Source organism: Hylobates moloch, unplaced genomic scaffold (assembly GCF_009828535.3).
Source record: "Hylobates moloch isolate HMO894 unplaced genomic scaffold, HMol_V3 SCAFFOLD_21, whole genome shotgun sequence".
In the NCBI taxonomy this organism is placed as follows: domain Eukaryota; kingdom Metazoa; phylum Chordata; class Mammalia; order Primates; family Hylobatidae; genus Hylobates; species Hylobates moloch.
Genome location: NW_026652296.1, coordinates 55,633,968 through 55,660,532, shown reverse-complemented (window position 1 = coordinate 55,660,532; position 26,565 = coordinate 55,633,968). Strand labels below are relative to the sequence as shown.

Genomic DNA, 26,565 nt, shown 5'->3' with positions numbered 1-26,565 from the left:
GTATTCCTCTTATTCCTACACTAATATTACTTTCCTCGTTACTTTAAAACACTTGCCTTTCATGTCATTTCCCTTCTTAAAAATCATTAACTTTTATCTTCTATACGATGCTAAGCTTCTCTTTGGCATTCATAATATATTCTCCATTGTCAAAATGGCTCCTTCATTCCCCCTGAACACACCATGAATATGACCCTGGCCTCTGACTTTATGCAGACTGCGACCCAAACTGGTTTCACAACTCCCTTGACCTGTACCTGTATCTGTGAGAGCTTGACAGCTCTATGAAGTCTCCAACTGTTCCAGCCCATCATCTCCCCTCCTCATCTCCACACACATTTGCATGGTAGTCTTCCTCATATGGTCTCTTGCATTTTAAAAACCTCAAACCTACTTCTCAAATTGTACAAGCCCACTAAGAGGTCATATTGGAATGAGTTTCCAATCATGAATGCCAAAATCATGCAGTATTTCTAATACAGATACTTTGCTTTCTACCCCAAAAATACATGATCCAAAACTAAAATGCAAAGGAATAAATCAATTGTATCCAAATCTCAATTAACGGGACTCCATTATCAACCTAGAGTACCAAGCCAGTAATAATGTGAAAGGCAGAATTTAGTCAGAGGCATAGAGAGCGAGCCGAAGCAGAAAGGGCAATGAGTGTCTGCCAGGACTAATGAGGTGACTTGCCCCAGGCCACACAATTCCTATCCAAGGCAGCGCCCTTTTCACTACCAGTCCACCAACTGCGGGATTTAGGTATGCTGTCCCAGGAAGAGGCAACCAGGCCTGGGGGAAAAACTGTACCTTCTTCTTCCACTTAAATGGAATAACTATCCCTGTTATTTCTCCTCAGTCTGCATGGAGCAAAAAATTGGTTTTAGCATAATCCATCAAATACATGACTCCAAGCAACCAGACAGAGAACTCCATGGGTAAACATACAAACACATGCAAACACACATGCACATGTGAGCGCACACATACTCCAGACATTATGGCCAAGCATGCCATACAAAACTGTATGTTTATCGTGAAACAATCTGAGTTAGGAAACTAGGATTGTTGCCACCACCATTTATTTATCTAGTTCATAACTAAGGATAGAACACTATAGCAGTGCTAGAGATGCAAAGACGTCCCTGCCCTTAAGGGGCTTACAATCTTACTGGAGAATATAACAGGCACATAAGAAGCTGGACTACAAGGAAGCAAGAGCTAACAAATGCCAGACTTCGGAAGGCAGCGTAGTTTGAGAACATGGGATTCAGAGTCACAAAACCCACATCCTAGTCCCAACCCAGTATATCAGTTAACCTCTCTGGGTTTTTTCCCAGCTACAACATTAAATAGTAAGACTGAGAGGCTGTCTGCATGTTTCCATCATGATTCAGATCAAAAGCTGAGATGAGCTTTACGGAGGAGGTGGCACCTGAGCGGGACACTGAAGGAAGGCAAAGGAGGTCTTTCAGACAAGGAAAGCAGTACTGAGGTAGCTGTAAGCTTGGAGTTTGGAGGGAAGACGATAGACAAGTGTCACAAGGAGCAACGGCAGAGAGGTGGGTGGGTGGCAGGAAGTACCACCACACTTCCCACACAGGGGTGAGCGGTGTGCCTCACATTTACATCTGATCATTTACAGTACATAATTCCAGAGAGTAGAAAATACCAGAGGATAATGGCAGCATTTTATCAAACATTTCACTTGATTTCCATAAAGTAGAAAATAATTTAACATTATACCTCTACATTTCAAAATTCACATCAATAAACCATCCTAATTGTCAAAATGTAAACCAAAGTTTACATTCTTAGTAAACATAACTAAATCTCTTAATTCAAAAGGACATTTGATACAAATTATATTACTCCAATAATTCCAACATTCATTTTCCACCATGTTCCAAGCACTGTGAAAATAAAAATGACTATGACAAGGTCCCTGCCCTTGAAGAGCCTGCAGCCTGGCAGATGAGACAAAGATCAACTCTGCCTGCCTAGAATTACTGTGATGCACGGCCTGACCAAGGTACAACCCATGGAGCACAAAGATGGATTCATCCTTTCTGGAGTTTCCACAAGGGCTCAGGAGAGAGGTCTTGGGTACAAGAAGAAATGAGTTTGGCAGAGAGAAAGTGACTATGGGAGAGGGCTCCCAGGCAGGGGACACACGGGCACAGAGAGGAAGTCCAGGGCCAATGACAGGGACAGTGTGGCTGAAGCAGGGTGTAAAAGGCAACAGCTAGTGATATGAAGGCCCAGACTTAGTCCTGTGAAAATAAGGAGCCACTGCTTGTCATGTTTTAATCATCTACTAACACTGGTTCATAAGGTCAGGAAGAGATAGGACAGAAAGTGAGCAGGAAGGTTCTGTCTGTACTGTAGGTAGTGACTGTCTGCTCTCCCCAGCAACTAAACTGCTCAGAAGCCACACTCCCCATGACCTTCTTCCTTCATCCTTTCTTCCGTCTCCTTTTTCTCTTTATGATCTGCTTCCCCTCTGTCCTCGAGTCTTCAAAATGGAGCCAGCATTGGGAAGGCATAGGAGAGGAGCAAAGGAGCAGGACTAGAAACAAACACATATGACTAATTGAGTTACTATAAAGAAATGGTAACCATATTGGACAAAGGTCTGCAGATGAAGGAAACTAATTCTTTTTCAGAAGTTTTCCAAAAGTGCCCAATTCACACCAAAATGTTGGAAAATCTCACACAATGTGGGAAAAGTATACAGAACCCTTGCAGAAGACTCCATTTCCTAAACTATTTTCCATTAATATGAAAGTTACAAATGCAATACCATAGGATTTCAGAGCCTATCTTCACACAAACAAGATCTGACCAAAATTGCATTGTTCAGCTTAAAAAATAATACATAATGTATAATTTCAAGTCTTAGGTTCTCAGCTACTACCAAAATATGTCAATATATGAATAAACTGCCTCGTGAAAAACATGCAGTAAAAGGTAGATGCAAATAAGCCATCCCTTTAGGGTAGACACTATATTAAAATTTCTTGTCACATTATAAAACCATTCTACAAAAGTAACACCTTCTTGCAATTTCATTTTGTAATGAAGAAAATAAATCTGTATCATTTTATTTAACATTCTTTAAGTTACAGTTAACACAATCTGCTTCTAATCCAAGAAATCCTAGTATAATCTGAAACACATGCATATACATTTAGTAAGACCTACATTTCTAAATAAATTGCATGCATGATATACGATAAAGAAAACTAATATGAGAATTCAGGACATTTATTTTTCTGCATGGAAATTTAACTACTGTACAACACACATACAAAACAAACCCACAAAGCAACAGTGTGTAATAAGTAGTGAGAGACACACAAAATAAGCATATTTAAAACGCCTACAGCCTTTTTTTTTAGGCAACAAAATGCGTCCAGTCCTTGACATCTTCTCATACTCACCTAGCACCACAGATGCAAGGACCTAATGGTAAACATGTACAATATCTCATGCTTCACACCTAAAGCATGCACTGAATTGAATTTATATGTTGTGATCTATTCTACTACGTATGCAATACATACTTTTTCTTACTAATATTTTATACATTAAATTACCCTGCAGCATTTTGAAATTTTAACATTGATGTAAAACAACTTTTGAAAGATTTGTGAAAGAAGTTTCAAGGTTCACCTTCAGGCTGGTTTGGTTAAGTGGAAAAATGGCAGCAGCCTCAAGGTTCATACTGAATGAAAATGGTGTTGTGTGCATGTCAACCCATGTAAAAAATACCTATATATAAGATGGCACAAATATTTGTGTAGTTGGAATCACCAGTGCAAATGCATGCATTTGAGGTACTTATTTTTTCCATGGTCAGGTATAATTATGCATAGTCATTTTCCTTAAGTGCTAAAGATTTCAGACCTGATCAAATGAAAAGCTGTAAGTGTAAATATGAGCTATTTATATAGTTAATTTCAAAGTGCTATGCTTTTAATGAATATTTGTTTAACATTATAGATTTATATATTCAGTTTAAAATATTTATATTACCAACCAATAAATTTTCTCACTATAAAGAGACTGACTGGCAATTATACCTGGCCAAGTAATTTAAATAGCATACTTGCAAGAACTGTAGTGAAAGAGTTAAATACTTCATTATTGCTTCATTGAACTGAGAAGCCCAAAAGGCATAGATCAACGATGCTCAGTGATGAAAAATGAATACCCAGAACAGCGGCGCATGCCCCCAAAATGACCTCTGCGCAATAAAAACTAAGCATTCTCTACGTTATCAATGCCATTGGCATCCACATGGATATCAGGCTCCCCGCACAAAGATGAGGGAACAAAGCGGCTAACAGTGGGACACAAACAGCTCTTAAGTTCTGGCAATTCTTGCTTCAGGCGTTCCAATTGCTCCACTTGGAATATATTTGGTTGTTCAGGCATCCAATCATATATCCTATGATGAAACAAATACAAAATACATAAAATACTGTAATTTTATGGTTTACCTAAGACCTGCCTGATTCAACCTTGTCATAAGAATTCATTTACAGAATGCCTGGAACATCCACATCAGAGTTTTTGTTTTGTTTTAAAGATGAAAGTATCCGTTCTATTTTTTAAAATTTCTCTTCTTCCCAGTCTTTCCAACAATCCAGAAGAGCAGCATTGCCCTTTTGTATCTCTGATACAATGGAGCTCAACATAAAGCAACTGAATCAGAAAATGAAGTGTCTAGTTTACTTGTGATCTAGCTTAAAGCATTTGCCCTCCAACTCGCCTTTTTTTTTTTTTTTTAACAAATGGAAATCTATAAAAAACTGACTGCTCTGACTTCAAAGTCACTAAAGATCAAGATAAGAAGACTGCTCACCAGCGTGGGAACTACTCTAAAGCTGCTCAATAACATCAGATGCATCCAGAGTGGAGAACTCTGAAAGAGCCTCCGGTGACTTGACACTGGCACTGCCCATCAGCAGAGAAAGGATGGCCTCCTGTGCCTGAATGTGACAGCCAGGCAACTATGTAAGGCAGTATCAGAGAATCTTTATGACATCACAGTAGGAAAGAATTTTTTCAACACAATAAAAAATATGGTGACTAATAAATATCTGACTGTATTAAAACAAAGAATTTCTACTAATTAAAGACATATCTAAGAGAATGAAAAATGACCTCTGGGTCAAGGTATCAAGACAGAACTTTAACTTAACTTTAACTTCATTCTCTCCCTATATTCCATTAAAAATAAAACAAAGATGCTTTTTAATAAAATCCATAAGTATGAGAAAAACCCAAGAGACAAAGCTACAACATTTTGAAAGCTGGAAAACAGATGGATAAATAAGAACTAAAAGTTTGTCAGTGAGAGAACTGAAAAGGCTGGCTCACAGGCCAGTGGTAGGAAACACGAAGAGCAGAGTTAAAAGCAGGAGCAGATCAATCTGAGACGGCGACTATCAAACCAGAAACCACCTAATCCCCCTATGGAAGGGGAGAAAACAGAATCTAATCAGGAGGTTGCTAACCCAGAACACTACATTAAACATCCTCTACAGAACAGATGGGCACTCTGGTTTTTTTAAAAAAGATAAAAGCAAAACTTGGCAAGCAAACCTGCTGCTGATCTCTAAGTTTGATCCTGTTGACTTCTGGGCTCTGTACAACCATATCCAGTTGTCTAGTAATTTAATGCCTGGCTATGACTACTCACTTTTTAAGGATGGTATTGAGCCCATGTGGGAAGATGAGAAAAACAAATGGGGAGGATGATGGCTAATTTACACTGAACAAACAGCAGACATGAAGGGACCTCAATCACTTTTGGCTAGAGACTCTACCGTGTGCCTTATTGGAGAATCTTTTGATGACTACAGTGATGATGTATGTGGAGCTGTTGTTAATGTTAGAGCTAAAGGTGTTAAGATAGCAGTATGAACTACTGAATGTGAAAACAGAGACGCTGTTACACATATAGGGAGGGTATACAAGGAAAGGTTAGGACTTCCTCCAAACATAGTGATTGGTTATCAGTCCCATGGAGACACAGCTACTAAAAACAGCTCCACCACTAAAAATAGGTTTGTTGTTTAAGAAGACACCTTCTGAGTATACTTCTGAGTATTCTTCTGAGTATTCTCATAAGAGACCAAGTCAAGCAATCGAGATTTTGGAGCTGAATCAAATCCTCTTCAGAAACGACTAGAGTGGACTGGATTTAAATTTGATTTCCATCCAAATGTTGCTAAGATGTAAGAGAAGTCTCATTCACTGAGGTGGGAGGACTGGAACTCAGGAGGTCAAGGGAGCAGTGAGCTGAGATTGTGCCACTGCACTCCAACCTGGGCAGCAGAGCGAATGAGACCCTGTCTCAAAAAAAATAAAAAAAAAAATCCTTAATGACTTCAGGGAAATAGCACGTTCATTAAATGAGAATAGGATGCTAAATATATGGGAAAAAGTACATTCAGAGAAAAAAAGATAGTTCTTGGAAATTAAAGACACAATAGCAGACATGAAAAACTCAACAGAGGCCAGGCAGGGTGGCTCACACCAGTAATCCCAGCACTTTGGGAGGACAAGGCAGGCAAACTGCCTGAGCTCAGGAGTTCAAGACCAGCCTGGGCAACACGGCGAAACCCTGCCTCTACTAAAATACAAAAAATTAGCCAGGCATGGTGGCGTGCGCCTGCAGGCCCAGCTACTCGGGAGACTGAGGCATGAGAATTTGCTTGAACCCAGGAGACAGAGGTTGCAGTGAGCCCAGATCGCACCACTGCACCACAGCCTGGATGATAAGAGTGAGACTGTTTCAAAAAAAACAAACAAACAAAAAACATAAAAGCTCAATAGAATGAGTAGAAAGTAAGATTGAGAAAATCTTTCAAACGAAGCAAAAAAAAAAAGACAAAATAGGAGGAAAAAAAAAGAAAAATCTGGTCCAAGAGCTATTTGATTCAAACAAAAAGACTTCTATAAAGAAAAAAAAATCCAGAAAATTGAAAGTGACAAGAATCAAAAGAAATATTTTTGAAAAAATTTTCCCGTGTTTAAGAACATGTATTGACAGACTAAAGGGGTTACCAAGTGTCCAGAAAAGTGGGCAAAGCCAGACTCACAAGAAAACACATCTCTATAGAATTTCCAAACACTGGTAATAAAGGGAAGACCCTCAAAGTTTCTAAACAGGAAACACAGATTACATGTGAGAACATAATCAAGATGGCTTCACACTCAACAGCAACACTGGAATGGTAAAGATGACGGAGAATGTTTCTAAAATTCTAACGTATTTCTAACAGAGTTCTATACACAGCCATGACATTTCTGGACATATAAGACCTCAAAAACATTTCCTCCTGTGTTCACCTTTCTTAAGAGGATGCTGAAAGATGTGTCCCGTAAAACTCATTGAACCAAGAGAGAAACAGATATGAGCTACAGGAAACAGGAGATCTAACACAGAGAATGGCAGGACACAGGATGACAGCGGTGCACAATCAACCAATCAGTACTGGAGCGGCCCAGTGGAGAGGCAGATGTGTTGAGGGCTATTACTCCGAGAGAGACACTGTCACTCTAGCAGCTATGTTAACCTAAGAACAGAGTGCCCTCATGAGCCTGAAGTGGCATATTATTTAAATATGGTCTAACCATGTGCTGATTAAGTTTCCACATTACCTGCAGGATTATGATGTTTTGGCCTACTCCTGAGAACTGGTAACAGGCTACAATGAGTGTAGAACCAGGAAATACAGGATAGCCCACTCCTGCTATACTTCCAATGCCTGACCCACAGGCAGATGTCCTGAGCTAGAGACCCAGCGGGTCACACAATCAGTTCAGAAAGTTAAGACTAGCATTTAAGCGCACACACGCAAAGAAGTACACGTATGAACAGGAAGTATCTAAAGGACACTTTGAATTGTTTCAGGTGCATATTTGTAAATATACCTTATCTGTGTACTGGGTTGCCACATAAAATAGGTTGGGTGCAAAAAGGTTTGAAAGTCACTGTACTATCAATAATGTTCACAGCAACACTATAAAATAGCAGTTACTTGGCAGCAACCTAAATGTTCCTAAATAGCAGTCTAAGCTGTGGTAAAGACAACAATGGAATATTAATACGACCACGAAAAGGAGTAAGGTATAGCTACATGCAACAATATAGGTTAATTTTAAGAACATAATTACAAGTTTTACAAAGTATAATTAAAGCTTGAAACTATACAAAACTACAGCTGGGACAGGAGAATCACTTGAACCCAGGAGCTGGAGGCTAAGGCAGGAGAATCACTTGAACCCAGGCTGCAGTGAGCCGAGATAGTGCCACTGCACTCCAGCCTGGGTGACAAAGACTCCATCTCAAAAAAATAAAAAGAACAGCCTCTTACTCATCATCCTAAGTGCAAATTTCCCAAACAAAATACCAGAAAATGATATGTAGCAGCTGAGTGTTTGATAATTGAAAACACACACTCACACACTCTCACCATACCTCTCTCCAATCCAAAATGCCTCAAAGGCTCCAAGTCACTAATCATTGAAAACCTTCTATATGATGTCTGAATTTGATAATGGAAAAAATAGCATAAGCAGATTATTTAGAAATAGAGGTAACTGCCAGAAGAGCCAGATAATAAAGATTTGAGGGGACAGGGTCTTGGCCAGAGACAAATGGAAGAAAAAGGTACAAGAAATTATTCGTTTTTTATTATAAGATTTTTCAAACTATTTGAATTTTAAAACTATATACACATACTTTTTTGAATAAAATTTAAAAAAAAAAAACACTTTTTGAGGGTAAAAACCAACTCAACACAACCCACCTTTCCCCTCCTCGGACCCTGTTAGGAACCCAGTGCCTGTCCACCTCTCTGCAACCCTCAACAGAGTCATGCCCTGATTTACGCTCTTGCCTCTGCCTAGAACACAAATCTTGCCAAAGTAAACATAACCTCTCCCCAAATTCCAACTCAATTCTTCCTCTTTAAAGCTCCAAGCCAGGAAGAACTTTCTTAAGCACCTGTTATATCATGTATCTTCCTGTTCTCCATTAAATGTCAACATTTGATTTCAACCAAGTAAAGCCCTTGAGATGAAGGATCTGCATCAAATTTGTATACTCTACAGAACCATAAATGATATAATCTCATAACACACTTCCTTGTTGGAAAATATTTGTAATCATTCCTTATAACAAAAATACACACACAACCATATACATTCAAAAATTTGCTAAAGCCAGTACTTGTTTCAAATTATTAATTTAAAATTTTAATTAAATTAGTTGGAAACGCTGAAGAGCGCTATGCATCATGCATGCGATTTCATGCAAAATTAACCAAATAGTTTAAAAGGCAGGTAGGTAGGATTTACTTGGACTGCAATTTTAAAACCAAACTAATTGAGACAAAATACTGGAAGGAAAACAAGCTTTATTCAGACAGTAATATAACTTTATGGGAAGAATAGTAATATGAACCAAATCCAAGGAATGTATTGTTTAAAGCAGGCCTAGTGACATTTTATCACTTACTCTTTGTGTAACACTTCTCAAGCACAGGCAATCTTTGTTTTACTGCACTTCGTCTTCTTTTTTTAAATTTCTTATAATTTAATTTTATTTTATATGAGATGGGTCTCCTCCCAAAGTGCTGGGATTACAGGCATGAACCACCATGCCCCACCTGTGCTTTTCAGATACTGTGTTTCTTACAAATTGAAGCTTTGTGACTACCCTGCACCCAGCAAGTCTGTTGGTGCCATTTTCCCAACAGCATGTGCTCACTTCATGTCTGTGTCACATTTTGATAATTCCCACAATATTTCAAAGTTCTTCATTATGATTCTGATATGGTGATCTGTAATTAGTAATCTTTGATGTCACTATTGTAATTGTTTTGAGGTGCCACGAATCATACCCACAAATCAGTGTGTTCTGACTGCTCCACTGACCAGCCTCTCCCCTTATCTTTCTGCCTCTCTTCTGGCCTCCCTATTCCCAGAGACACATCCATATTGAAATCAGGCCAATTAATCTTACAATGGCCCCTAAGAGTTCAGGTGAAAGGAAGAATCTTAAATCTCTCAATTTAAATCAAAAACTAGAAATAATTAAAATTAGTGAGGAAGGTATGTTAAAAACTAAGATAGGCTGAAAGCTGGGCTTCTTGCACCAAACTGTTAACCAAGTTACGAATGCAAAGGAAAAGTCTTTGAAGGAAATTGAAAGTGCTACTACGGTGAACACAACAATGAAAAGAAAGCAAAGCAGCCTCTTATTGCTGATAAAGAGAAACTTTTAATGGCCTGGATAGAAGATCAAACCAGCCAAAACATTTCCTTAAGCCAAAACCTAATTCAGAGGGCTTCACTCTCTTCAGTTCTATCAAGGCTGAAAGAGGTGAAGAAGCTGCAGAAAAGTTGGAACCCAACAGAGGTTGGTTCATGAAGCTTAAGGAAAAAGAAGCTGTCTCCACAACGTAAAAGTGCAAAGTGTAGTATCAAGTGCCGATGGAGAAGCTGCAGTAAGGTATCCAGAAGGTCTTGCTAAGATCACTTAACAAAGTGGCTACATTGAACAACAGATTTTCTTTTCTTTTTTTTTTTTTTTAAGACAGAGTCTCACTCTGTTGCCCAGGCTGCAGTGCAGTGGTGTGATCTCGGCTCACTGCAAGCTCCACCTCCTGGGTTCAGGCCATTCTCCTGTCTCAGCCTCCCGGGTAGCTGGGACTACAGGCGCCTGCCACCAAGCCTGGCTAATTTTTTTTTTTGTATTTTTAGTAAAGACGGGGTTTCACTGTATTAGCCAGGATGGTCTCGATCTCCTGACCTCGTGATCCGCCCACCTCGGCCTCCCAAAGTGCTGGGATTACAGGCGTGAGCCACCACGCCCGGCCGAAAAACAGATTTTCAATGTAGACAAAACAGCCTTCTATTGGAAGATGCCATCTAGACCTTTCATAACTTGAGAGATGTCAATGCCTGGCTTCAAAGCTTCAAAAAACAGGCTGCTTCTCTTGTTAGGGGCTAATACAACTGATGATGAGTTTAAGTTGAAGCCAATACTCACTTAACACTCTGAAAATTGTAGGGCCCTTCAGAATTACACTAAATCTACTCTGTGCTCCAGAAATGCAACAAAGTCTGGATGACAACACATCCGTACACAGCATGGTTTACTGAATATTTTAAGGCCACAGTTGAGACCTACAGCTCAGGAAGAAAACAGACACTTTTCAAAATATTACTGATCGTTGACAATGCACTCGGTCACCCAAGAGCTCTAACAGAGATTGCTGCTTTCATACCTGTTAACACAAAATCCATTCTGCAGCCCATGGATCAAGGAGTCACTTTGACTTTCAAGTCTTATTACCTTAGAAATACATTTCAAAGACTGTAGCTGCCACAGACAGTGATTCCTCTGAAGGATCTTGGCAAGGTAAACTGAAAACTTTTTATCATTCCAGATACCATTAAGAACATTTCTGATTCATGGGACAAGATCAAAATAACATTAACAGGCATTTGGAAGAAGTTGACATCAATCCTCATAGATGCCAGAGGGGTTCAAGACTTCGGTGGAAGAAGTCACTGCAGATGTGGTGGAAATAGAAAGAGACCTAGAAATAGAAGTAGAACCTAAAGATGTGACTGAATTGCTGCAATCTCATGATAAAACTTTAACAGACGAGAAGTTGCTTCTTATGGATGAGGAAAGAAAATGGTTTTTGCAGATAAATCCACCCAACAAAGATGCTCTGAACATTGTTTAAATGACAACAAGAGATTCAGAATATTACATAAACTTAATTAATAAAGCAGCAGCAGGGTTTGAGAAGATGGACTCCAACTTAAAGATGTACTACTGGCCGGGCGCGGTGGCTCAAGCCTGTAATCCCAACACTTTGGGAGGCCGAGGCGGGCGGATCACGAGGTCAGGAGATCGAGACCATCCTGGCTAATACGGTGAAACCCCGTCTCTACTAAAAATACAAAAAATTAGCCGGGCGTGTTGGCGGGCGCCTGTAGTCCCAGCTACTCAGGAGGCTGAGGCAGGAGAATGGCGTGAACCCGGGAGGCGGAGCTTGCAGTGAGCCGAGATCGCACCACTGCACTCCAGCCTGGGGGACAAAGAAAGACTCCGTCTCAAAAAAAAAAAAAAAAGATGTACTACTGTGGGGCAGGGAGTGGTGGCTACCTGTAATCTCAGCACTTTGGGAGGTAAAGACGGGCAGATCACCTGAGGTCAGCAATTCGAGAACAGCCTGGCCAATATGGTGAAACCCTGTCTCTATCAAAAATACAGAAATTAGCTGGATGTGGTTGTGCGTGCCTGTAGTCCCAGCTACTCGGGAGGCTGAGGCAAGAGAACACTTGAACCTGGGAGGCAGAGGTTGCAGTGAGCCGAGATTGTGCCATTGCACTGCAGCCTGGGCGACAGAGCAAGACTCAATCTCAAAAAAATAATAATAAAATAAAAATAAAGATATTTTGGCAGGGCGCAGTGGCTCACACCTGTAATCGCAGCACTTTGGGAGGCCAAGGTGGGTGGATCACTTGGGGTCGGGAGTTCAAGAACCTGGCCAACATGGCGAAACCTCTTCTCTAGTAAAAATACAAAAATTAGCCAGGCATGGTGGCAGGTGCGCGCCTGTAATCCCAGCTACTCAGGAGGCTGAGGCAGAAGAATCGCTTGAACCCAGGAGATGGAGGTTGCAGTGAGCCTAGACGGTGCCACTGCACTCCAGCCGGGGTGATAAGAGTGAGACTCTGTCTCAAAAAAGCAAAAACAAATAAAAAAGATGTTTTACTGTGGGTGAAAAATGCTCTTAAACACCATCACGTGCAACAGAGAAATATTGTGTAAAAGGAAGAGTCCACTGGTGCAGCAGACTTCATTTGTGTCTTATTTTAAGAAACTGCCACCTCAGCCTTCAGCAACCACCACCCTAATCAGTCAGCAGCCGTCAACATCAAGGCAAGACCCTCCAGCGGCAAAATGATTGATTTGCTGAAGGCAGATTGTTAGCGTTTCTTAGTAATAAAGGCAGATTGTTAGCGTTCCTTAGTAACAGCGTATTTTAAAATTAAGACACATACTGTGTTTTCTCAGACACAACACTACTGTACGCTTGGTAAGCTACAATGTAGTATAAACATAACTTTTTTTTAGACAGAGTCTCACTCTGTCACCCAGACTGGAGTGCAGTGGCGCGATCTCGGCTCACTGCAACCTCCATCTCCTGGGTTCAAGCGCTTCTCCTGCCTCAGCACCGAGTAGCTGGGATTACAGGCATGCACCACCACACCCGGCTAATTTTTGTATTTTTAGTAGAGACGGGGTTTCACCATGTTGGTCAGGCTGGTCTCGAACTCCTGACCTCATGATCTGCCCGCCTCAGCCTCCCAAGGTGCTGGGATTACAGGCGTGAGCCACTGCGCCCGGCCTAAACATAACATTTATATGCACTCAGAAACCAAAAGATTTGGGACTTGCTTTGCTGTGGTGGTCTGGATCCCAGCCTTCACTACTGCTGAGGTACACCTGTATGAGCAAGTCTGCTAATCCCTCGGCAGAGTAAATGACATCCCTTCTAACCCCAAATGTCTTTATACTAAAGAAATCTTTTTGTCTCTCAGATTAGTGGCTGCCAAAGAAGCTGATGGAAAAAAAAAGATTTGTTCAATAAATTATTTGAATCCCTACTGGGTGCCCCACATTGTTCTAACCTCAATAGCAATGAACAAATCAGGCAAACAGCCTTGCCCTCCTCATGGAGCCTATATTCTCATTAGCATGTGTGCATTAGTGCCAAGGAGGATGGAGGAAAGGGGCTAGGGAGAAAAACAAGTAAAATATAACACAGAATATGTGATGTGTCAGATGATGATAAATGATATGGAGACGAGTCGGGAAGTGCACTGTGAACAGAGGTTGTTGTTTGAAATTGGCTGTTCAAGAAAGTCCTCACTGAGGGGACATTTAAATTGTTACAGAAGTCTTTCTCCAAAGAATGCGAAACAGCAGATGGGGGAGTTCTGTGGAAGGTCAGAGAGGGAAAGAGGGTTGGAAGGTGGTGGGGTGGCAGACTGGCTCATATAGGGCCCTCAGACTTCAGCTTTTCCTTTAGGTGACACAGAAAACCGTGGGAGAGTTTTAAGTAGCAACATGATCAGACATACGCCTTTAAAAGCTTCCCTCTGGCTGCTGTACTAAGAATAAACAGCCTGACCGTTAAGGGTAGAGGCAGTCACCAGGGGACAGGCTACCTCAACAATCCACATCAAAGATGAGCTGCTTTAGTTGAGTGACAACAGTTAACTTGGTGAGTAGACTGATTCAGAATATATTTTGAAGACAGAACAAAAAGATTTTCCATCTGACTGGATTTGGGGTATGAGATAAAGAACAGAGTCATGGAAGACTAAGAATATGGTCTGAATTGTCACTTAAATCACTGAAATCAGGAAGACTGTAAGAGGAACAGGTGTCAGTACCTGGAAATAAAAGTCTACAGAGGTCTAGGGAGGGGTCTGAGTTGGAGATACGTAAGTGTGAGAACACAGAAAGTTATGAAAAGCCACAGAGTTGGACAAGAGCAATGAAACAGTCAGTATAGACAGAGAAGAGGTCTAAGGGCTGGCAGTCACCCTCACCCCCGGGATGATTTAGTATATACATCTGAGTTAGGGCCCAGTCATTTGAATCCTTAACAAGCTTCCCAAGTGATTCTGCTATCCTTCCAACTTTGAAAAGACCCATAGGCAAATGTTAAGATAACTTCAGGCTGAACTACAGAATTTTAACTTAACTAGGTTTAATTTTATTTATAGTTTCATAAGATGAAATCCACACTTCTAAATTCCACGAAAATTTTTCAAGAAAAACAAATACCTATCATAAATGAGACCATGAACTCCAAGTCCCTTCAATTTCCTTCTGTTTTCAGGGTCGTTGGTATCATCACCCCAGCAGAATATGACTAGTCCCTTAGCTTTTGCCTCTTGAATATAGGATGGGTTTCTGAGCAAGTCTTCAGTATGTACATTTATCCCCTAGAAGAAGGAAAATTAGTTGTGCATGAAAAAGAAACATTAACTGCAAAGCTAAATGCTCACACTCTAAATCAGTGCTCTCCAAAGTACAGTAGGCAGGAAAAGGAAATGTTAGATTTTTTTCTTCCAATTACTTTATGGTATTCTTTTTAACGGACACTTCATACATAAATATATTCATAATATATTAATATATACATAATTTATAAACATACATATTGAATGTGCAGTAAAAAAATGTACTAATGGAATGCTCTATCAAAACAAGCTTACATTCATCTGTAAAATGGGAATAATATTTTTAAAAGGCATACAGTCTAAACATTTTTAGATTATTCATAAAATCTATTCAGAAAGTTAAACTAAAAAATTTAACGTATGCCTATAACAAATTTTGTACTTAATTTAATTGTTTTTCATCCTGAGATCTAATATCCTCGCTTTTAGGCAGAGCCACTTGTTTGCTACAGTTTAGTCAAAACGTTAGCATTAGATGTGTGAAGTAACATGAAATCTTTACTACCACTCTAAAATAGAAAATTAAAAGGTAAAAATTCAAACATAACTTACCAGTAGATTTTCAAACTGTGCAAAGCTCATTGCAATGGGGGTTGTCCGAGATCTGAGGTCCATGAGTTCGGGATAAATCTCAGATTTTCCTTGAGTTAAAAATAGTATGGGATATTTGTTCTGCTTTTGCCGAACCCTGAAAAGAAACAATTTAAAAAATACCTTTCAATGGGGGCTAACTGTAATATTCCTTTTTGAAATTTTAGAAAACACTGAAAGTATAAAGAAAACAAACGAGGCCGGGCATGGTGGCTCACACTTGTAATCCCAACACTTTGGGAGGCCAAGGCGGGCAGAGCACTTGCGGTCATGAGTTCAAGACCAGCCTGCACAACATGGCGAAACCCCATCTCTACTAAAAATACAAAAATTAGCCAAGTATCATGCACAGGCCTGTAATCCCAGCTACTGAGGAGGCCAGGGCACAAGATCACTTGAACCCTGAAGGCAGAGGTCGCAGTGAGCCGAGATCACACCACTGCACTCCAGCCTGGGCAACAGAACAAGACTCTGTCTCAAATAAATAAATAGATTTAAAAAAAAAAGAAAGAAAGAAAACAAAGAAAAATATTCCCATTTCTCAGCTAAAACCACCATTAACATGTGTTGCCTTTCAGGCCAGGTACAGTGCAGTGGCTCATGCCTGTAATCCAAACACTTTGGAAAGCCAAGGCAGGAAGGTCACTTGAGCCTAAGAGTTTGACACCAGCCTGTGAAACAGGAAGAGACCTCATTTCTACAAAAAAATACAAAATTAGCCAGTCTTAATGGCATGCACATGCAGTCCCAGCTACTCAAGAGGCCAAGGCAGGAAAACTGCCTGTGCCCAAGAGGTCAGGGCTGCAGTGTCATCATCGCACCACTGCAGCCTGGGTGACAGAGTGAGATCCTGTCTCAAAAACAATTTTTTTTAAATAAAAGATAAATAGAAATTTAAAATTTTTCTTTACAAGAGCTAAAATATTCTCAGATATCGGCAGTGATAAATCCCTAGGGAGCTTACAGTATGGAAAGGAGTATATGACCTGCCTGTAAAATAAAGGGTGTAAGGCTCTAGGACCTAGTAGGTGTGGACTTCACAGGAGTAATAGGCACCCTAGCAAGCAGTGAAGAAAGGGCATGAGGATACACACAACCTGACATGATTTCAGAGGACAGATCACGGGGGAAAGCTGGACAACTACCCCACCTCCAGACTGGTGCCTTAAGTCCTAGACACATTCTAAGAGTATACGAAAAAACACAGAGTATTACTCACATTGTGCAAATATCTGCATCAAATGAAGAAAACACTATTCTCCTCTTCCCAGAATTTTCTAAAACAGTTTTTAAAATTATATCCAAAAAGAGATTCATGTCAAAATATGTTGATAAGTTACCATCCCACATTCCATCCTATGTGAAAGAGAAAGCAAAATAAAAGTCACTGCACATCCTAAAATTAGTGCTAGAAACTGTTTTTATTATGGCAAGCTGTGATGAAAAAACCCCTGACAGCATCTAGTCCAACTATTATTTTATAGATGATGTAACCTGAAAAGATTAAGTGATCTGCCCAAGATCACAAAGCTATTTAGTGATGACACAGGTCATAATTCAGATATAGAGACTCCATACAAAAAGCAAGTAACTATTAACTATATCATCAATACACTTTTGCATTAATAAAGTTAAAATAAAAGCTAAAACTCTAGAATTTTGCAGTCTGCTATGACTTTATTTGCATAAATTATAAGACACATCATCTGCTAACAAATTAATAAAATGTCCCTATTAATTATTAATTACCAGTTTAAAAGTCTCATTCTTTGGGTCTTGGGCATATCAAGTAACCAAAAGTTAATTAAAATAATTCAATAAATATAGCCAAGACACCAAGCCAGCTCTACTGACATTCAAATGTTAAACGTTTTAAGTATTAGTCACTGAAATAATTCTAGAAGCTCAGAAAACTAAAAATCACATTATTAGGGAAACCTTAGTTGAGAATTCACTACCTTAACAAGGACCAGCTTGTCACAAACAGCATAATTTGAGGGCAATTACAGATTATTCTGACCGAAACAAATTCAAGGGTATTGCTCAATGCCCAATCATGACATCTGAATTAACTACTTTCAACACCCCACCCTCTACTACCCCAAGCCCCTTGCAATGCATCCCATCAATCTGCACATATTCTCTCTGATATATTCAATAGTCAGCTAATTGTTTTCCACAACTGAAATATAAGTCCCAGGAAGACAAGGCCTTATTCTCTTTTGTGGACTACTTGTCCCGAGCACTTGGAAAACACCTGGTCCATAGCAGCTTTTCAAAAAATATTTGTTGAACAAAAAAATGACTAAATTTGTAAGTGATTTAAAACAACTGCAGAAATTTTTTTTCCTGAGTAATTATTACTAGCTACTGTTAACAGAAAACTGCTTAGAAAATTATTTAAAACATACTCTTATATGGGAAATAAGAAAGTAAAAACTAAATCCAAGAGAAGTGACTGTCCACTTTATAAGTATCTCCCTAAAACCATCATATTGTTCACACAAGACACATGTAAATTGAAATTTCTACAATATTCATCATTAATTTGAAATACTCACATACTAGCATGAATGCAAGTTATGTTTTATTTAAAGGGTCCAATAAGCATTGTGCTTGATGGAGGAAGCCACAATGAGATTTCAATTTAGCTTATTCCATTAAAATACAAAGATAAGAATGAAAGAATTTTTTAGAAAGGGCATAGAGAGTACAGAATGTGCTGCATAGAGAATTACTTACCCTTTGTTGGCAGATCCATTTTATTTCAATGTTAAACCCTACATCTTCTGGCAAAGACTCTAAAACCTACGGTTTTGTTTGTTGGTGGTAAATTTTGTTTTTGATGAGATGGATAGCAGAATAAGAAAACAAAAAATAGAATTATTACTAAAAATAATAAGAATTTATCATTAGTAGCAATAAAATGTTTTGTGCATAATGCACAAACATATTTTGTCATACTCAAAGTGACAACCTGGTAGATGATTATGTTACATAAGGTCAAAAGAAATTAAGCAGCAAAAGCAGGAGTCTCAGGCACCGTCTGTGATAACTGACCAACACAAAGATGGTCCTTAACCTCAAATCCTTTTTGCCATTACTAGTAAACATCCAAAGTGAACTCTAACACAATAGGCGACATCATGAATTCAAGACATTTGTCATGTATTCTACATTGCGTTTGGGGATGTCAATCTACTTGCCTAAAATCTATGAAAAACCATGATTTTTAGATTGTTTTGAAGGTCATGATGCTAAACAAATACCATAACTTCCTGAAAAGATGTATCCCCAAATGAAAAGATTATGCTGCAGCTCATAAATCACAAAAGTTATAATTTATATAAAGGACAAATGCTATCAGTGTATCTAAACTAAATTATCTAGACACTTTGCCATCAGATTATTTTGGCAGTTGTAACTAGAAAATGACATTGAAAATATGAAACTTGGTTAGTAACCTCCAAAGAATGGACTTGTTCAGTCTTAAACAAACATGAAGCCCAGACAGATACATAAATATGCTCAGCGTAAAATGAATTTGACAGAGATTATGTTTTATTATTATTATTTTTGAGGCATAGTCTCACTCTGTAACCCAGGCTGGAGCACAGTGGCACAATCTCGGTTCACTGCAACCTCCACCTCCAGGGTTCAAGCAATTCTCCTGCCTCAGGGCCCGAGTAGCTGGGATTACAGGTGCCTGCCACCACGCCTGGCTAATTTTTTGTATTTTAGTAGAGATGGGTTTCACCATGTTGACTGGGCCGGTCTGAAACTCCTGACCTCAGGAGATCCACCTGCCTTGGCCTCCTGAAGTGCTGGGATTACAGGCGTGAGCCACTGTGCCTGGCAGATTATTTTAGATACTTCAAAATTTTAGGTATCAAAGAGCATGTGTAGCATATATGGTATTGAATTTTTTAACAGCAAATAAATGCATACAAACAGAATAATACAGTGGTAAGAACATAGCCCAGGAGTCTGGTGACCTGGCATCTAGCTCTGGGTCTACTCTTAACCAGCTGCATGTAAAGTACAGCATCTAAAACAGTTTGTATTCAATTTTGTGTGGGACTTTTTTTATTTTCTCCTATATCTAAAGACTTATTTAACACATCTGTCATATTTTTGCTGGACTAATGCAAAATGAGAAAGACTAGGACAATATATTAGTGTTGAGATTGCTAAAAGGCGAATTTGCCAGAAAAGTGTCTATATAATGAGATTATATTTGGTATTATTTTGGCGTTAAAATTTCTTTCTTTTTTTTTTTTTTTTTTTTTGAGACGGAGTCTCGCTCTGTCATCCAGGCTGGAGTGCAGTGGCATGATCTCGGATCACTGCAAGCTCCACCTCCTGAGTTCACGCCATTCTCCTGCCTCAGCCTCCTGAGTAGCTGGGACTACAGGCACCCGCCACCACGCCTGGCTAATGTTTTGTATTTTTAGTAGAGATGGGGTTTCACATGTTAGCCAGGATGATCTCGATCCCCTGACCTCGTGATCCACCTGCCTTGGTCTCCCAAAGTGCTAGGATTACAAGCGTAAGCCACCACGCCTGGCCAAAATTTCTTTGTGATTGAATTATAATGGCAAAGTGAGTAAATGCGTTTGTGTGCGTGTTTTAACTTATTTGACTAAAAGGTTGTCAAACCTGTATTAAAATTTAAAATTTTTTTCCTGGGAATCATGAGATTTCTAAACAACAAATGATTTTAGAAAATTGAATTAGAATTATCCTATTTAGATGGGCTTCATAAGTACCTTAAAAGTTATACAAATTATATTTTATTTATTTATTTTTGAGACAGGATCTCTCTCTGTTGCCCAGGCTGGAGTGCAGTGGCACAATCACAGCTCACTGCAGCCTCAACCTCCTGGGCTTAAACCGTCTGCCTGCCCCGGCCTCCCAAAGTGCTGGGATTACAGGAATGAGCCACCATGTCTGGCCAAAAATGATGTTTTAAATGCACTAGGATAATGTTCATTGTAGGGGCTCTCTATTAGCACCCTTTTTGCAGATGCTAATACTTAATTTACCTTTAACCACTGAAATTTTAATGATTTAGATTGTTTTATGAACCCCTAAAGAAATACATACCCAAATATTTTAACAAAATCTTCATTATAGTCACTTCTTTCCTTTCTAAATCATATATATATTTACATACACGTTTTAGCAGGGAGCTAATATACTAGATAAAACCCATTAAGCTAATAAGCTCCACTCCCCAAATAAGAATTTGCACATAATAGTAAACTAAAATTACCTATTTTTGCCTAAGAAATCTACTATACCTGACATGAACAGAAAAAGACAATGAGAAAGACCAGAATTTAGAAACTGGAGTCAGCGGAACAAAAGCAGAGCCAGCATCTCCTCGGCATCTGTGTGGGCTTTCCTGATGCTGTCAAGGGTGTTCCTGTATTAAATTGTATCCAGTTTTTAAGTCTTCAGGCTAGTTTTTGTGTGAAGATCTATTTTTTCAGAGTGAATTTCTGAAATTTCAATATCATCTTAAGTAAGAGGGGCACTTATTTTCTTTGGTTGAACTCACTTTCCTCTCAAAACTAAGGAACAATTTAAAATATTGTTTAAAAAAAAAAAAAATGCCTCTCTCATCATCACTTTTCTCTCACTCCTATACCTGTGCCCTCTCCTTCCCATTTATAAACAGAAATACATGGATTTGCTACTCTTACCAAATTAACATACTGAGATGGGAATTTTTATTTATTTGAGTAGAAGTTACTCTTGGGGAAAGAAAAAAAGTTGCACAAGTATACCACACAAGAATGTATCTTGTTGGCTGGGTGTGTTGGCTCATGCCTGTATTCTCAACCCTTGGGGAGGCTGAGGCTGGGGGACAGCATAAGTCCAGGGGCTTGAATTCCCTTCAGACCAGCCTGGGCAACAAGGTGAGACCATCTCTACAAAAAAAAATTAAAAAATTAGCCAGGCATGGTGGTGCACACCTGCAGTCCCAGCTACTTGAGAGACTGAGTGAGGTGGGAGGATCGCCTGAGCCAAGGAAGTTGAGCCTGCAGTGAGCCCTGATCACGCCACTGCACTCAGCCTGGATGACAAAGTGAGATTGTCACACACACACACACACACACACACACACACACACACAGTATCTTCTCTAAAAGGCACCAATGATGACAAATTCATATTAACATTATCTTTAACATAGCCTTTTTAGGATCATTTTAAGAAACAAAAGTAAATTATTCATACATAATAAAGTTAATGATAGCCTTGCCTTGGTTTTCCTCAATAACTTACCATCTTAAGAGAAGGAAATGGCTGATTTTCTGAAAAGGAATTTTCCTCCTGGACCATAGATTCTGAAATTTTAAAATACAAAATCTCAGTAAATAAAATACCACTAAGAGCTTTCTTAAATCCTTAGTTCCAAAAAAACAGGGAAAGAGAGTGTGTGTGTGAGCAAACGCGAGAGCATAAGTAACTCTGAGATCCCTTTTTTTTTCTTTATAGAGGTAGGGTCTCACTCTGTCATCTAGGCTGGAACACAGTGGCATTATCATCGCTCAATGTAGCCTCAAACTCAAGCAGGCTCAAGCATTGATCCTCCAGCCTCAGACTCCCGAGTAGCTATGCCCACAGACATGCACTACCACATCCAGCTCATTTTTAAAATTTTTTTGTAGAAATGAGATCTATGTTGCTCAGGCTGATCTTGAACTCCTGGCCTCAAGCAATTCTCCCAACTAGGCCTCTAAAACTGCTGGGATTACAGGAGTGAGCCACCATGCCCAGCCCCTATATGCAGTATTTTTAAAGGCTCTTGTATGTATTAAACATCAAAAACCCATTTTCTAAATAAGCAACCTTCATGAAAACCAGTTTGCAACGATTAATAGACACCAGTCTGTAGACCCAAGAGTGATTACTTTCTTAACAAAATTTGTACTAAAGTACTACTCTTTAAAAAGTAGTCACAAGCTGTGATTTTGCTATTTCTCCAGAGAATTAAGAGTTGTGTGATTTTGCTAAGACTACTATTTGAAATACTCAGAACAGCTCAGAAATTACAAATTAAGAGAATATATAGCTACTATTGTGCTTTTATCATCATCAATCAATATAGACTAAAAAAAGAATTATTTTCCAAAAGTGGAAAAAATTAAAACATCAAGTTTTTCTTAAAAACACACACACAAAACCTGTATTACAAATTCAAAGATAAAATCATGTAAGATTTTCCAGTGGAATAAACTAAAGGTAAAATTCATTTTATTACTGAGACTCATAAAATATCTATAAGCCTATATAGTTATGTTTATGCTCCGGGTGGGGATAATCTTTGGTCTTAAGCACTTCACAATCTTTATAAAGATATTAAAACTGTATGGTTATCATAATTACAGATAAACACCTATATCTATAGTACACCTACTATATATACAGCACCATCAGTCTCTGGGAATATAAAAACATTTTCCTACCCCTGAGGGGCTAACATTCTAGTTGAAAAGGCAGGACATATTTGAAAATAAAGGATTTAAAATGAATACAATAAGCCTCATATGAATGGCACAGCCATTAATTTCGACGGGAGTAGAAAAGTGAAGTGAAGTTATAAAGGGATGTGGTAGGCAGGACAAAGCTTGCCCACGGTCATAACAGGTAAATGAAGAGCTGGTTCAGATTGACCCTGTAGCCAGATCCTATAGTTGATTTACTTTCCACTTTGTAATGGTTAAGAATCTTGGAAAGATTGGTAGGTATTAATACTTTGATCATCAAGCTAAGAAAAGCAATGCAATGGTTACTATACACATGATATATATTTAGTAGAAAACAAATGCAAATTAATTTCTGAACTAGAAAATTACATTTAGAAGGCCTAGTATTATACTCATAAAAATGACCAAGTATGTGCTAAAATGATTTTAAAAATCCTACTAATGCTAACCACAAAAGGAAAACAGTGTTTCCATAGTGGTACATACCTTTCCGATCCTTAGATTTCAGTGCAGTCACATGAGTGAGCTAGAAAGCAAACAAACAAAATGAAATCAGAAAGGAAGCCTTAGCTTATGAAGAGATGGTTAACAGAACTATATCTTGAAAAACTAGCAAGATAAAAAAGCCTATAAAATGTAGAACTATCAGTTTAATAAGAATAAGCACTAGCCACTATATATATTTTATATGTGCATACACATATTTAAGATAATTATCAAATACTCAATTAGGGAAGAATATAGAAATTCTTCACTAGATAACTGTTAATGGGGAATCATGCATTTATTTAGGTTCCTAATAGAGATAGGAAGAGGTACCATGTAAAATTACATGATACAAAATATTCAAAGGTATTGGAAATTAACATATATTTACCAACAGTTGCATAAAAGGCCTATTGTAAAATAATGACCATTATATGAAGAAGGGCTACTGCAGAGCAGAAGCAACCTAAAGATTAAGAATGAGAAGGGCTAGCCACTATGGCCTACAAAAACTCATGGTCTAGTTCGTTCCTTCATGAATACAAAAACCAGTGGGGTCCATGTAAATGGTTGGAGAAGACAGCTGGATCAATACAGAACCCTTCTCCCAAACAGAACAGAATACCAAAGCACACACTCTACACATTAAATGTTAACAGTCATCCCCATGTGCAAAGAGAACATAACCATATAACAAGCAAGTACAATAGTCCTAAAGCTAAAGGATAATTTACATTTCGTGTTATTATTACTACCTTTAACAACTGGAGTTGGTCAAATGTTAATTCTTTTACTGGAATTTCAAATAATTCAACTGGATCAGCATCAAATTTCTAAAAAAAAAAAAAAGAAAAAGAAAGAAAGAAAAAGAAAGAAATAAAGAAAATTAAAAGTGAGCCCTAAATTATTACTGAATGCTTACACTACACAGGCCTAGCAACTCTATTTACTCAACAATGAGAATAACTGTTAGTAGCCACACTGAGCCCATGCAGGACAGCCCTTCTAACCTAACACCACCTCCCAGCCCTTATATTCTCGCTTTCGTTTTCATTGCAGTGTAGAATACCTGGAAGGAAAATGCAGCTGGGAGAAAGGTATAGCGTTGAAGACAACTAAGGATAGAACCAGAAGTCAGTCATCTCCCCTACTTCCTGTTATGCTGTCTATACATTTTCTTTGATACTTATCCATAGTACATGACTAGAAATCAATATGAAAGTACTATAAAAAATTTATTTCTGTAAGTTTCTAATCTTTTCGAAGACTTGTAAACATTTGATTAAAAACAGCAGACACACCAAATGTCATGAAAAAATTGTCTGATTAGCTATAAACCATAATACTTAAGCACTCTGAGCTATCATGTTTCCCCCACAAGAAAATCTGCTGTATTAGGTTTTAATGTCTATCAAATGATCAGTGTCACTCTGTTGGAGGCACTTCTACAGTAAATGAGTCACCAATAAATCATCTGTCCAACAAATATACTAAAATCCATCACATATATATTCATTCATGTACATTGGTATGAACCTGTACATGCATAAAGTTTTTCTGGAATATACAAGAAACTATTAAGAGTAAGACAGAACAAGGAAAAACAGGAAAGATCTATTTCTCATTTCATAATCTTCTGAAATACTTATATTTTTTCTAATGAACATGAATTGTTTTTATAAGAAAAACACCAGCTTAAAAATCAAAATTCAATATAAAAGTTCATTGCTTTCATTTCTCAATTAACTCATTCAAGTTCAACTTCAGATCAAGATATAGCCTAGTGAAAATGGGGCATTAGTAATATTTGAACTCTCATTGATTTTCCTAAGTAAATTGTAGCTCGGCTGGGTGCAGTGGCTCACGTCTGTAATCCCGGCACTTTGGGAGGCTGAGGTGGGCGGATCACCTGAGGTCAAGAGTTTGAGACCAGCCTGGCCAACATGGTGAAGCCCCATCTCTACTAAAAAATACAAAAATTAGCTGGGCATGGTCCAGCTACTTAGGAGTCTGCAGTCCTAGATACTTAGGAGGCTGAGGCAGGAGAATTGCTTGAACCCAGGAGGTGGAGGTTGAGCCAAGATCACGCCACTGCACTCCAGCCTAGGCAACAGAGCGACACTCGGTCTCAAATAAATAAATAAATAAATTGCAGCTAGATCAATGAATCTCAATCTTGGCTAATAAGAGCATTTATCACTTCACTCTTTCTCATTTATCTTTTCATTATGTTCTTCCATGGCTAAAACAACCTGTTCCATGTGTTTGGTCACTCTACTCATGTAATCTGAATAGATGCACCTCCTTCCTTTCGTCCCTTCCTCCCTTCCTCCCCTCCCCTCCCCTTCCTTCCTTTCTTCCGTCCTTCTAATACCATTTCACAGAAACAAGAGGGTCCTTTCCTATGCATCATATATACATCATAATAATCCAACCCCTAGGAACTCTGATTAAAATTCACCAGCAGGTGGTGCCAGGGTCCTTGTCACACTCTTTAATACAGCAGACAGTATCTGGTACAGTGATGTTAGCCAACTAGACTAACTTTAAATCAACTCAGTTGGAAATTAATACCCAACACAGTTTTAGAGTCTAAGTCCCCGAGAAATCACTTGGTTACATAGTATACTGACATTTAGGGACTATATCATTATCATGATTATGTTCGTACAAAAACAATTAGTTTTTTTAAAGCTATATAAGTTTTTAAATCTCATTCTGGATCCCGCCCATTATGCCCTCTTCTCCATTCTTCTGGTCCCTACTCCAATTCAGGCTTACCTTTCCTGTAGCCCACATTGCTGCTCGCCCTGCCTGCAGTCTCTGTCCTCTGAAATTCCTATTTCATCAGCTACCAAAACATTAGTCTTGAACATTTCCCTTTTCAGCTAAAAAGTATTTCCTA

At 38.7% G+C, this 26,565-nt stretch overlaps 1 protein-coding gene and 1 pseudogene across 5 annotated transcripts in view; one reads left to right on the top strand and one right to left on the bottom strand.

Moving 5' to 3' along the window:
* Positions 1-998: 998 nt before the first annotated feature.
* Positions 999-26,565, bottom strand: part of GPCPD1 (glycerophosphocholine phosphodiesterase 1) — a 68,335-nt gene continuing 42,768 nt past the window's right edge. For 4 of the 5 annotated variants that reach the window (XM_032141910.2, XM_032141912.2, XM_032141913.2 and 1 more), the window contains 8 exons: positions 24,416-24,493; positions 23,661-23,700; positions 21,970-22,031; positions 18,418-18,483; positions 16,895-17,031; positions 15,637-15,772; positions 14,906-15,066; positions 1,897-4,456 (listed from right to left, as the gene is read on the bottom strand). In XM_032141910.2, the coding sequence (XP_031997801.1) occupies positions 4,267-4,456; positions 14,906-15,066; positions 15,637-15,772; positions 16,895-17,031; positions 18,418-18,483; positions 21,970-22,031; positions 23,661-23,700; positions 24,416-24,493 (870 nt within the window). In that variant the 3' untranslated portion in view covers positions 1,897-4,266. Of the gene's footprint in view, positions 4,457-14,905; positions 15,067-15,636; positions 15,773-16,894; positions 17,032-18,417; positions 18,484-21,969; positions 22,032-23,660; positions 23,701-24,415; positions 24,494-26,565 lie in introns of all 5 variants that reach the window. The other variant, XM_032141909.2, reaches the window with a different exon arrangement.
* Positions 4,803-6,093, top strand: LOC131382245 (eukaryotic translation initiation factor 4E-like; annotated as a pseudogene).